Source organism: Streptopelia decaocto, assembly GCF_964273445.1.
Source record: "Streptopelia decaocto genome assembly, chromosome: 1".
NCBI classification, from domain to species: domain Eukaryota; kingdom Metazoa; phylum Chordata; class Aves; order Columbiformes; family Columbidae; genus Streptopelia; species Streptopelia decaocto.
In genome coordinates, this window is record NC_138663.1 from 156,702,942 (window position 1) to 156,715,920 (window position 12,979).

At 42.8% G+C, this 12,979-nt stretch overlaps 1 protein-coding gene across 1 annotated transcript in view; it reads right to left on the reverse strand.

Annotated features, from left to right (window-relative positions):
* Positions 1-4,498: 4,498 nt before the first annotated feature.
* UBAC2 (UBA domain containing 2) overlaps positions 4,499-12,979 on the reverse strand; it is a 104,340-nt gene continuing 95,859 nt past the window's right edge. Inside the window, exons 8-9 of the mRNA XM_082043315.1 lie at positions 11,318-11,440; positions 4,499-8,310 (exon numbers count right to left, since the gene is read on the reverse strand). Of these exons, the coding sequence (XP_081899441.1) occupies positions 8,203-8,310; positions 11,318-11,440 (231 nt within the window). The 3' untranslated portion in view covers positions 4,499-8,202. The remainder of the gene's footprint in view (positions 8,311-11,317; positions 11,441-12,979) is intronic.

The following is a 12,979-nucleotide window of genomic DNA, read 5'->3' on the forward strand; positions in this document are numbered from 1 at the left end:
TGGTGAAACCCTCTCCCTTTTGCTCTGGCCTGCAGCTTATGGACCATCCCTGCTGGCAGGAGCTGGAGCCGGGCAGCAGAGCAGGAGAGCAGGACCAGCCCCTGACAGGCTTCATCACTCCCCCGCCTGGAGCTGGGGGCTCCCACAAAGCCAGCCCTGCTGGGACACACCCCTGCCTGGCTCCACACACCTGGCTCTGTGCTCAGCACTGCTGGACTCGCCATCCTGGAGCACAGAGATGCCCACTTTCATCCCAACCCCAGTGGAGGCAGCTCGTGCAACCCTTCTGCCTGGCAAACACAGTTGGAGGTTTCCCAGCACCACACCATGCTGCCCTCCCATGCCTGCCCTGCATCCCCTGTGGGGCTGGAGGGTGCTGGTAACTACCACGGCTGTCCCTGCCTCTCCGCTCGCTTCCCCTGCACTGCCCCTGGAGCGCTGGGGCAGCTTCCCCACAAGGTTCAGGGCAGCCGGCATAGAGCACACAAACTCAGGGCATTTCAGGAAAAGGCTGGGATGTTATTTCCATGCCGAAAGTCTCTGACAGCTCCTTCCCCGCATGGACAAACAGCAGCTCTGCTCTCTCCCCACCCAGCATCCCACTCTTGCACCACAGCGTTGCACGGGGCGAGCAGTAAGTACGATGTGCATGGGAGCTGCCGGAAAAACCCTTCTTCAAAGGAGAGGGGCGAGGCTGTGAATGTGCAGAGCTTCCAGGAGTGCTGCCGCCCTCGTCTGTCGCTTGGGCGGCTGCTCCTTCCTCAGGGTGCCCTTCCTCGCAGCTCACGTGCTGTGGTCACCCCAGGACCCGCTGCCAGGAAGGGGATGCTGAGGCTGGCCTGGCTCCCGGCTTGGCTGTAAGGCTGCAAACCTGCCCCGTGGGTGCTCACTGGGGAAACCTTCCCACCACTCCGTGACCTGAAGGGAGCGAAGGAGACAAGCGGATGAGGTCTGGGGGTGGCCCTATGTGACCCTGACCGACCTCTGCTTGAACCTGACGCCCTGAGGAGTTATGTGTGACTATTGCCAGAATGGGAGGAGGAGCCTTGAGACATCGGTCCCCGTCGACATCCGAGCCTGTGTGACAAGGACAAAGGCGTGGGGAGAAAGGACCTCCTCGGCTTTTTTCTGAAGTTGCTGGACTACAATAAAAAAACCCCACAAACCACAAGTGGGATTTCACAGGTCCTGGGACAGCTGGTCTCCTATTTGAGGTTGGCAGGGACAGAGACACGTGCAGAAAGAGGGGAAAAAAAGCAGCTTTGTTTTGCTGAAATGTAAACCTGAAGATGTTTCATTAATGGATGCTTTTGATTAATGCAAATCATTCTTTAAGGTAATAACATTTCTTTGTGGCTAGAAAGTTAATAATAGTCATGCGCAGCCCTTTATTTTTTAAATGCGCACGAATGAGCTTTTGGATGATGATGGTTTTAGATGGTTTTACTTAATGGTACGGGCAACTGTAGCATCCTGAAGGCTGACTAAGAAGGATGCCTAAAATAATTCAGGTGGGAAAAGGACTCTAGTAGCTCCTTTCAGAAGGCTATCTGAGCCCCCCTCAAAGCAGGTCTAACCTCACTGCTAGCCTGCAGAGAGCCTATTGCAATGGGCAAGGAAGAGCTGGTATGGAACAAAATAAGGATATAAATGGTCTGAACACCCTAAAGGAGCCTGTCTGGGTTGGTAGTTGCCATAGAGCTATGCTGCCCTGTTAACTTGTCAAAGAAGCGTTGGCTGCACGGGACCTCTCAACATCACCTCATCCAACAGCTAAAGCAGGAGCATGGCTGGCACCATGTTATGTTTGCCATGTCTTGGAAACCTCAGGCAATGAGGCTCCCCTCGCTGAAGTAGTGGTTCCTGTGCTGCATCCCCCTCCGGATGGAAATGTTTTCCCCACTGTCCAGTCTGAAGCTCCCCATCCACAGCTGGTGGCCACCATCCCTAACATCACCTACTCATGCTAAGGAGAGCTCGGCTCTCTCATCTTTCTAACTCAAATTCCCGTATGACTGTGGCAGGGGCTGCCAGGAGAGCAGTGGTACATAGATGTTGATCTCAACGAGCCCCCCACATGAACATCAGAGCACAGGTCTGCAGCAGCGGCCACCCCTTCTTCTCAAGACCAAGGCATTGAGGTGTTTTGCTAGGCTGGAGCCACGGCTAAGGCAAAGGCGTATCTGTGACAAAGCCTCAGCAAGAGGCGTAGTATAAACACAGCCTTGTTTGTCCTTTATTGGGCTCTGTTTGTCTCCAAAGTATTTTATTAATAAAGGTATCCCTACTTACCGTCCTCAGTGACACCTTTTGGAGAAGGACAACAGTGAATAGTTGCGTGTAGTGCTGCAAAACGGAAGCACGCAGGAGGGATCCAACTCCCCTCCTCTGCACTGACACCGCTTTGGGGCCAGCTGGGGCCGAAGGGACACCCGGGGCGAACCCTCTGACAAACCACGGCCGCCCTCGGCACCCCCAAAGGCAGAAAACGCCTCAGGAGCTCCCCCTGCCCGCCGCCATGGGCGGAGGGATACCCGCGGCCGAGGGGAACGCGGCTCTGTGGAGAGCAACGCCGCTTCCCGCCGAAAGAGGGAGAGCTGCAACCTTTAGTCGGGGTTAATAACACGCCCACGAATCTCAAACCAAAAATATTAAAAAAAAAAAAAAAAAAGGAGCTGGTGCTCCCCCTCCACGCGTCTCCTGCAACAAGCCAAATATCCTCGTTTTCTCCTGAAAAAGGGTGATTAGCGCATGCAATTAGACGGAGTGCTGGAAGTAGATAGGAGCTGTGTCTGACATGCTGTATCTTGACAGTAAATAAGCACATAGAGCTCCAACATCCTTAAGTCATGGTTCCCAGCTTCAGGATTTCGCCTCCGAGCACAAATTTCCAGGAGAGCACTGGGGGACGACAGCTCCTGGTTGTGGTTACACATCACCCTTTGGTAAACTTCGTGTGTTGTACAACACACCTCTTTCAGTCTGTGCTTTAAATTGTCCAGAATTGAAGCTATCGCACCTTACGACATCAATCTTTGTAAGCCAGTAAACCATTGTCATGTAAAAACGCACGTATTGACTCAAAATAAAAGCTTCTCACTGCAAATTAACAAGCCCTGGTGTGATTGTTTGGGCCAGGTGATTTGGGCAACTGTTTTCTCCTCAGAGGTGCATGTGTCTCTGCCCCCTCCAAGCAAAGCAAGCCCTTGAAACCCATGAGGGACAAGCACAAGCTCTTGATGCACCTCCTTTATTTGGGACACTAGCCTCACCAGGAAGGTTGTGTGTTCTCATGGCATGGGGTTTATAAATAATCTCAGGTGGGAAAAGCAGTGGGACCTGCAAGGAGCCGTGTCCCTTCTGGAGCAGGTCTCTCTGCAGTTGGGATGGGGTGGCAGGAGAAGGGTCAGGCTGGCAGGACTAACTGTGCTTTGAGAACCAGAAACATCTTCTTTGTCACATGCTGTGGTGACTCCAGGGTTTGTTTCACTGCTGAGTTGCTAGAATTACACTGTTTTCTCTCTTGCTTACATTTACCATTTCATGCAAAAACAACCAACCAAAATGAGACGATTCACCTACCAGACAACCCTGAAAGAACACTGGATTTTCAGTACATCAGCCAAAATATTGCTTACTTGCATTTTCCACACAGAATTCTGTCAAAACTGAACTAAGTGCAATATAACATCCCACTGCCCTCCTCTCATCAAGTCTTTCCTTTCTTCCCTCTGCAGTCTGTCTTCTACTTTGTCCTTTTCTCTAAACCTTTTGTCCCCCCCAGTTCCACCTCCCCAATCTCCCTCAAGTCCTCACCTTTGCTAATCTTAAATGACAGTTATGGTCCCTCCTATCTCTGGTCAAAAGGACAAACAGTGCTTTTGGTTCTGCCATGATCTCAGAATTTTTCACACACTTTTGAAGTATGTACATTCCTGCTTTCTCCAGCACCACTGTTCAGGTTTGCAAAGTCTCCCACAGACATGGGTGAGCCCAGCTAACTTCTCATTTCCTCTTAAAACTCTTTGGAAAAAATCAAATTACAATAGCCAAACTACTCATTCGCTGAGATTCTCACCAGTCGCACCCATTCTTCAGGTCGTATGGTTCTTCTGCTCCTATCATCGGTTTCTTGTCTTTTATTTAGACTGGAAACTATTGGTGGCACATACCCTCTTTGAGTTTCAATTAAGAGTGGACTTTCCATGGTCAAAGCAGACCTCTATATGTGGCAGGAGGAGGAATGCAATCCTACTAAAAATTAACCCAAACCCTCTATGTTTTAAATAAGCACAATGAAATATGCATGCATGCATGCATACATATAAACACATACAGTGTTTGTGTGTTCATGTGATTCTCCTAAAAAAATAGTATTTAGACTTACAGAAAATGTGTATTACTGTGGCTACACAGTTAAAGACAACTAATCTCATTTAAGTTTTCCACACGGAAGAACACACAAGAAATTAAATGCACTCATGTATCAAAGAAACTATTAGTTCAAATGAATACTGTGCATTTATTTATCTTCAAAGAGACACAGTTCCTCTACATCACAAGAACTGTAGTTCTGAGTGTTTTCAAATTTGGATGCCTTGAAAACTGCATATGTATTCCAAATGCACACGTTTGAGAGATGGAAGTCTTTGAATACAGACTTTTAATTTTCTTCAACAAACCTTTAGCTCCAGTTAAATTCATCAAATCAATACATAAATATGCTCACTCTCTGTATATATACATATGTATACACACATATATATGCATATACACATATATGTATATATATACACACATACACAAACAGGAGAGCCAAAAAACGTTGCCATTTGCCCAGCACCTTGCAATAGGCTTTGCTTGCTTGTTCTTCTGTTTCAGACAAAAATAACGAGACCTTTTCTCCATCACATGTTCACCAAGGCACCGACAAGTGCTGGACAGCACAGGTCGGTACACGAATCAATTGTGTCGGTCCACGTGCGCATGTAAGTAGCGGGCAACCTTTAACACTTGTTTTGGGAGAGGAAAATGGTTTTGGGAAGTATGGAGCCCAACCATTCTGCGTCTTAGCAAAAAAGTTAGGGCTTGAGAACCTGGCAGCTTATCAGGCAGATTTCCACAAATACAAACTTCACTGTGGGTGTATTTCAGAGTATCACATAACTGTCTAGGAAAGTCCCCAATAAATGACTCCAATGTTGTCTGAAAAGACAACATTCCTAATCTAGCAGAAAATTTTTAACAGCAGCAATTACTTTTATTTCAAAATACCAAATACCAAATACTAAAACCAGCGTGAATTTCCTTAGGACTTAAAATCTTCTCTGTAGAAAAGTATTCTGCATTCTCTGGCTGCCTAAAAAAATAATGTTGGGTCACATAAAAACCAGAAACTGTGTGATGAGACATTCAAAAATGTATCAGACAAACACTGTGTAGGCTGTGAAGAACAAGCTCCTCACGTTCACAGAAATTGTCCACGAAAGTTTCCCCAATTTGGGGAAACCAAATTGTTTTCCAGCTCTAACGTGTGAATTTTTCTGCTATGGTTCTTGCACGAAACAGGAACTGTGTTCAACGGTATCCGAGACTCCTCCTTTTACCACTTCTATTTTTTAAATTTTTTTTTTTAATTGGAAATCACAACCCTGGAAGTCTTTTGAGCAAAAACCATTCTCACAGATGTCAAAGGGAGTTTTCAGCTGACATCACCAGACCTGAATTTTACCCCTTCTGTTTGACCATATTTCGCAAAATGGGGTTTTCCACAGAACTGTGACATTTTGATACTCCCTGTAGAGATATGGCAAGAAACAATTTAGACTTGGAGACTATCCACTTGCGTGTCCTGGATGCCACTCAACATATTTTAAAATTCCAAGGAATAAATGTGCTTTGTGCTTGTCCCTAGAGCAGGGCAATGCCCTCAGACACATGGTGTGAACTGTGGGGTTGTCCTGTGCAGGGACAGGAGTTGGACTCGATGATCCTTGTGGGTCCCTTCCAACTCAAGACATTCTAGGATTCTATAATGTCTGAAAGGGCACAGGTCATATTAAATCTACCCTGGGCTAGATGGACCTTTATTTCCTACATAAAAATTTGACTTCTGAAGGAATCCACTAGTTTTTATTGCTACTTTCAATAACATATTTGTGAAGGAAGAATCTGTATGATTAAAAATTAAAATCTGTACTTGTTTCAAAACATTTAACTAGTTTCCGTATACAAATTACTATAGGGTTTTTTTTTTCTCTTGTAAGACAGCAGGTGTCCAGAGGCCTCTGGATACAGAAATGTCCTTTGCCTATACACACACAGAGCCACTCAGCTTCACACCAACAAAACCTTTCAATTGAAAAAGCAGACCCTGCCTAAGTAATGTGATCACAGCATCAAGCCAAACCCTGAAGGAGGTTGATCACAGCCCAGGAACAGACACAGTAATTCCAAAATCCCCTTATCTCACCCACTGGAAAACACTAAAAAATACATACGGGACACTGACTTTATTAAAAATTATGTCATGTGCAGAAAGCTGCACAAATTTGACATTTCTGGATAAGGACTTGAATGTCTGAGGGACTTTGTTTCAGTTTTATCAGTCAATTAAAAAATAAAAAAAAAAAAGAAAGGTATCTCCCTCTCCCTAAAGCTTGTCCTGTAATTTCCTAGTATATTTTCCAGGTCAAGAGAGACTGTGCAAGTCTGTTCTTTGGTGCACACATGTTCATGTGGATGTTTAAAACATCCTTCTCTCTCCTGTATTCTTTTACCTCCTCCCCCTTGTACCTCCTATTGCTTTTGTTATGCTTTCAATGACTTGTATCTTATTCTAAATGTACATATGTATTAATTATGCCTGTGTGTATATAAACAGACACATAGGTACACACAATGTACAAACAAAATGCATACAGAAACATACATTAAATGCTTGAGATACATATGTAGATTGGTTTCACGAAGTCACAGTTTGGAATCTCACATTACTTCATCTTGGTTTTACAGAGATGTTCACCTCTCTCCATGCCACCTCCTGAAACTCCTAAGGTGCTAATACTGATAGCTTCTGAGAGTCAAGCCAAGTAAGTTTATTTATCAATCTAAACTTCTAACCCAATATTGTACTACATTGGCATTAGCATTCTGTTACCTCCTGTGTTAGCCTGAATCACCCTTCATGTCAATATTCCAGTCGTGATCAACAGTAAGTTGCTTCAGACAGTGAGGATTCAGCTGATGCAGCATCATCCACATCTCTGACAGTAGAAAACTAGAACTATATATAGAAAAGTTAGGTCTTTATAATTTTAAGACAGTATGTAGCCAGCTCAAAAAATGAAACCAGCACATAGGACATTGACCATACATCCACCATTACAGAAGTCTGTCTGAATCAGACATGGAAATCATTCGAATAATTTCAGTTCTGATCTTACTGTACCATTCAATTCACCTTTATTGCTTCCAGCGAATATCTTCATGACCTGTATCTGAATAGCAACTAATTCAGTTTGTAAAAATTTTAAATTTACAGTGGTCACTTACCGTATCCTGCAATACACACGTGAATTTTCTCGCATCCTATCTGTGTGTTATGTGCTGAATGACAACATTATTTAAAAAGGAATTCAAGAAATAAAATATTACAGGCATTAATAAAACTTTCTGAAGAATGACAATGTAGTCCCCTAATCCTTTGCTGAATTGAAAATGAAGTGATCTTCAAACCTCTTATTACTGTAATCAAAAATCAAGTACTGTAAAATAACATGTAAGCTAGAGAAATTAGACCGGTAAAGGAAGAAAATACGATTTTTCTTGATAGGTAAATCAACTTGTGGTTGTTGGAGCTTCTTTTCCTAGTCATTATGTCTGATAATATGTCTAACAAGGATTTACAAGAAAAAAACCCACCTACTTTTAAAAATAAATTTAGGTGATATCCAGTAATAAGTAGAAACTAACGTTACTTTGAAAAGGATAACCAGACTAGAAACCAGCAAGTCATCTGAAGGCTTGGGAACAGTTCACGTCATCCGTTAACATCGCTTTGAATCACCAGTCACGCGGAGCCGGTTTCTCTTTTCTGACATTCTTGTGGGGACGACCTTCGTGAGTCCGTCCAGCAGGTGGCTTTGATCCCCTTTCAGATGCACAAGCCCATCGAGTGAGGTTCCTTCACACCGAAAACCATCAGTGCTGCAGCAGAAAATTAGTGGCTACATTTAAGTCATTATTGGAAGCCCTCAGAGCTTCTAGAGCATCTCCCCTGGAAAATCCCATTTCCATAAGTCGCGCAACCTGGAAAAGAAATAACATAACGCTGCTTTGAGACCAGAGTTTTATTCATGCTGAGAGGGCACTGGTCATGTTAAGGGTGTCAGAGATCACCTTCCCACTGATCAGGCTGTCTCAAAGCTTACCTTTCCACAGAGTAACCTGCTTGAAAACAGTGCCACAGAAATAACTGCTTTCTGAGAGTTTATTCAAAACCAGCTGTTTGCTGGAAATGCCACACCTCTATTTTCCTAGCTGGTCCAGTTGTGAAAAAAGAGTAAAACAGAAAGTATGGCACCACACTTGACAACTATCCTCTAAATTTTCTCACAACAGTGAAAGTTAATGACATTTAATGCAAGAATTACCTCGAAAAAAGCATATTAAGACAGTGATTTGGGTCATCACTAACCACTTGACCATCCCTCTTTATAATATCATGTACTCGACACCTAACCTTTTTGCTCTGTGCCAACAGATATTCAAATTACCACACGTGAAAAGCAATGTAGGTATAACCACATTTAATTTATGGTTAAATTCCAGTCTAAAGTAGCTTTAAAATCTACAATTCTCAATTACATATGACTGAAAGTCACCATATAACTCATTCACTTTTATAATTAATCTTCCAGAGAGGGGAAGAACAAGGTCTGGGGGGGGAGCTGGGGTGGGATGGGGGCCAGGGAGCAGCACATAAAATTAATGGTGGCCTCTGGCAGCAGAAAGCATTCCCCAGCCTGCTCCAAGTGGCCTGTGACCACACACCAGAACTCCTGAATCTGGAAGTCCTGGGCTCCAGGAGCTGGCCGGTAGCCACCGCTGCTCCTGCCCATCTCTGGAGGCCTCTTCCCAGGGTGCAAAAGCTACACGCACTAGTACTGAAAGCACTTTAAATGCCTTTTAAAAGAAAGGTGCCATTAAAAGTAAGCTCCCCGTCCTCTAAGACACCTCCAGAACTTTCAGTGTTTTTAACCTGCGCTGCTTTGGCGGCTTACTGAGAAATACACTACTGCCAAGTGTGCCCAGAGGTGGGGGTCCTCATTCTCTTAATCGAAATACACCATTAAAAAATGTTTGAAAATGGCTACCTTGGCTGCCACAGTATCAAATATGGTACCGATCAGCTTTGTGCACTTGCCTCTTCTCCCCCACGCCTACAACCTAGTGTCAGTTTCTCACCTTCTGGTAGAGAGAGAAATGAATTGTCACTTTTAACACCTCTGCAAAGACTGGATTTCATAACCTGCAACTTTCTGAAGTTTCCTGTGTCTGATTTTTCATCTAAGGTTGTGTTTTTTATGAGAAAAAGGGCAGGCAGCGGAATAAAAGCTAACCACAGAAATACATTTCAGCAGAAAGGTTTTTACTGCAGTTGCCATGAATTCTAACCTTAAGAAGTGGTGGATGGAATTGCAGTATTCCCATTTACAGAGATATCCAGCAATATCTATCACAGGGAACAGACTGTAACAACAAAAAGCTCTTTTCATCTGAGTATATTTTAACCACAGGAACTGAATCCAGCTCCAGGAAACAGAAATGTGTACTGGTAACGGTAATTTAAGGTGCTAGAAAACCCACAAGAAATGCAGAGATTTTTGTAACAAAAAGTGTTACAAATGCTTGCGAATTTTAATATGAAGAACAGAAGAAAACCTTGTGTTTCTGCCATTCTAAGACAATTTGTGCAGTTATTAGTACAGTCCTGAGAAATCAAAGGTGCTTAAATTATGTTTTTCTTTGCAGGGTAACAAGACAGCATTGCAAATGACAGCAATGAGCTCTACACCTTCAGTGCATGAGAAAATATAAGCATACATTGCTTTCGTATATCGAGGCCTAAAGACTTTGGGTAAGAATCCAGCATTTCCAGCTCAACAATAAAAGCTCGCATAAGCAGAATTTGCCAATAAAACAAATAAACAAACCAACCCAGCAGGGAAATCTTTTGGTTCACTCCATACCTAGCACTGAGCAGGCATTCAGGCCAGCCAAAAGTAAGTTAATTAAGTTCTAGGGTCTGTCTCAGAAGGTGTTCTTTGGTGTGGGGTTTTTCTTTTTATATTTCCCTCCCTGATGCCTTTTTTTCCCCGCCCCTGCCCTATAAGTAGCCAAGCAGGTTTTGCAGTCAAAACCACCGATGTAGTTACAATTTTGAACCTAACATTGAATCAAAACTAGAAATCAGATCACAGCAAAGATTTCTGTTTAGGACAATGTCATTTCAAACTAACTTGAAATGACAGTGTGGTGCTAGCAAGTGTGGAAAAAGGAAAAAGGGCAAGAAAAACTCACCCTTGAAACCTACTCTCATTCCAGGGCAGCAGAAAACTTAGACTAGAATATGGCCAAATAGAGCTAACTGCAGACAGTCTACAACCTGGAGAACCTGAATACAGAAATAAAACTAATCTTAAATTTTTAAATTTCCTAGTAAATCATCCTCTCTTTTAAGAACTGCCAACAAAAGTCTAAAAGGCTAAATTCACACAGTAAGTCTAAATCTACACTTGACAGAAAAGACACAAACTTCTCTGTGGTACCAGTATGTTACATCAGTCAACCCCATTATTGAGGGAAACATCCAAGTTTTACACCAGGTGTGTGTTGCAGTCCACAGCTGGCATAACATTCTTATTTCAAAAAAATTACATGACTGAATTGGAAACAAGCTGGAAATGTCAGTGAAGGAAAACTTGCACGTCTTCAAGAGAAATAACGAAAACAATTTGTCATTCTTCCTTCTTTGAAACATTTATTTTATCAGATTTGAATAGCACCCACTGGTGAAACTACCTCATCTTTAAATACAAAAGTCAGTTACACATAATAGCAAAACCTCCCAAGTTGATTTTTAACTCTGGTTTGGATGGTAATGACAATTCTCTGTCTCTGTATTGTGGCTGTTATCTGATATTCTAGTTTGTGCTGCTATGGAGAACATTTAAGAAACTCTGCCAAAAGACGATAAAAAGGGGTAATTCCTAACCGGTTCTTTAATGCCATTTAAAAATAGAAAAATGTTTACCTGCTCTTCAGAAACCTCAGTAGGTGGAGGTGTGTCTTGTTCAGATGGGCGATGATCTTGATAATTCGCATTATGTCTATGACGTAAAGGAGGAAACAGTCTATTCCAGTTAATCATCCCACCCTGAAACCAGACACAGCTGTCAGTCTTTGCAAAAAGAACTACAGATATGTTAAAACAAAAAAGACATCCATCCCACATAGTACGAAAGGCAAACGTTTGAGTAAAATGCTGTATTTTAAACAACAAAAACTGCTGCAGTCTCTTACAAAGTCAAAACTGGGACTAGTCACCGATTTACTAGGTGGTAGAAGTAATCACTGTACGTTAAGGAAAAGCGCTGACAGAAGGAGGAAAAGAGGTTTCACATCCCTTGTGAAAGACTTGGTTTACTATAGTGCTGGATTTCTGAGGCTGAAGGATTTCTCCCTTTGCCAGCAGGGATTTACCTGGCAAGAGATGCAACAGCGGGTCCCGCAAGTGTTTTGCAAGACTGCGGCTGGAGTTAACCCAGGAGAAAGTGGGCAAGGAGTAAGTGGGGGGAAAAGGCAAAATACAATTCTCAGTGCATCGGCAAAACCACATCAGGAAACTCAGAACAAACCCAACCTTAAGGATACCTGAGATTTCCGTACAAGTGATTACTTCTGAGATACCAATGCAGCTGTTACACACACACAGACCACCTCACCTAACATCTGTGTATTAAATACCATGGCAAAATCTGGCCGTATTCCAGTGCCAAAACATTTTGTCACTACATAGCAATAACATAAATACGTAACAGTAATGTGTATATGGTGTAAGTCATGGAACTGAAACTTTCTTTCAACAGCCAAGCTTCAAGTCTTGTAATAATAAGGCATTTAGAGTATAAAGTACAAATACTAAAGTAGAAGCTTTATAATTGTCCTGAAATCATTAGTCCTCATTTTATTAGCTTAAACAAACATTTTTAAGGGATTTTGTATCACATCAAAACCACAGGACTTGCAAGTGGAGAAGAAGAGCAAACCTCAAATCTCTCTTTTCTATACAATTTGTTAAAATGTCTTTTGCAGTTTGTGTTGTTCTTTTCCTCCTCCCCTGCTCCCTCCGTTACTATGGAAAAGATCCCCCTCCCTTTCTGTATATATAGGACATGGACTTCCTTCCTCTACTTGCTCTATTTTAGTTCTATACCGTTGTTTCTCAGAAGACCTTCCTCTTAAGAGACTTTTTTCTTTTCTCCCTCAGCAAGGGCTCTTCCTGCCTTTATGTACCCTTAGAGCATTTACTGCTCTCTGCTCAATCAGATCAGCAGCAGCTAAACCTGCTCCTAGACCAAAAATACAATTAAAAAATATTATTTAGTTTTCCTGCCCTTTCCTTTGTTTTCTTCCTTTCTCTCCAGAGGAGACCCACAGCCCAGACACCACAGGGGGCAGTGCAATAACACACTGAAAAAAGCATTTGAGGAGTCATGAGATGTCAAACTTGAGCTTATGAAGTGTTCCAGTCCCTTATGTACTATCGTACATTTTTCCCTGTGAAGATGTGCAATAGCTAGGAGTCATCGCTGTTTTTCAAGACATAGTTTCCACTATTGGTGATTTTGAATTTAAAAAATTATTACATATTTACCTTTCTATTTTGCATACTGTATAAAACATTTGCTTAAAA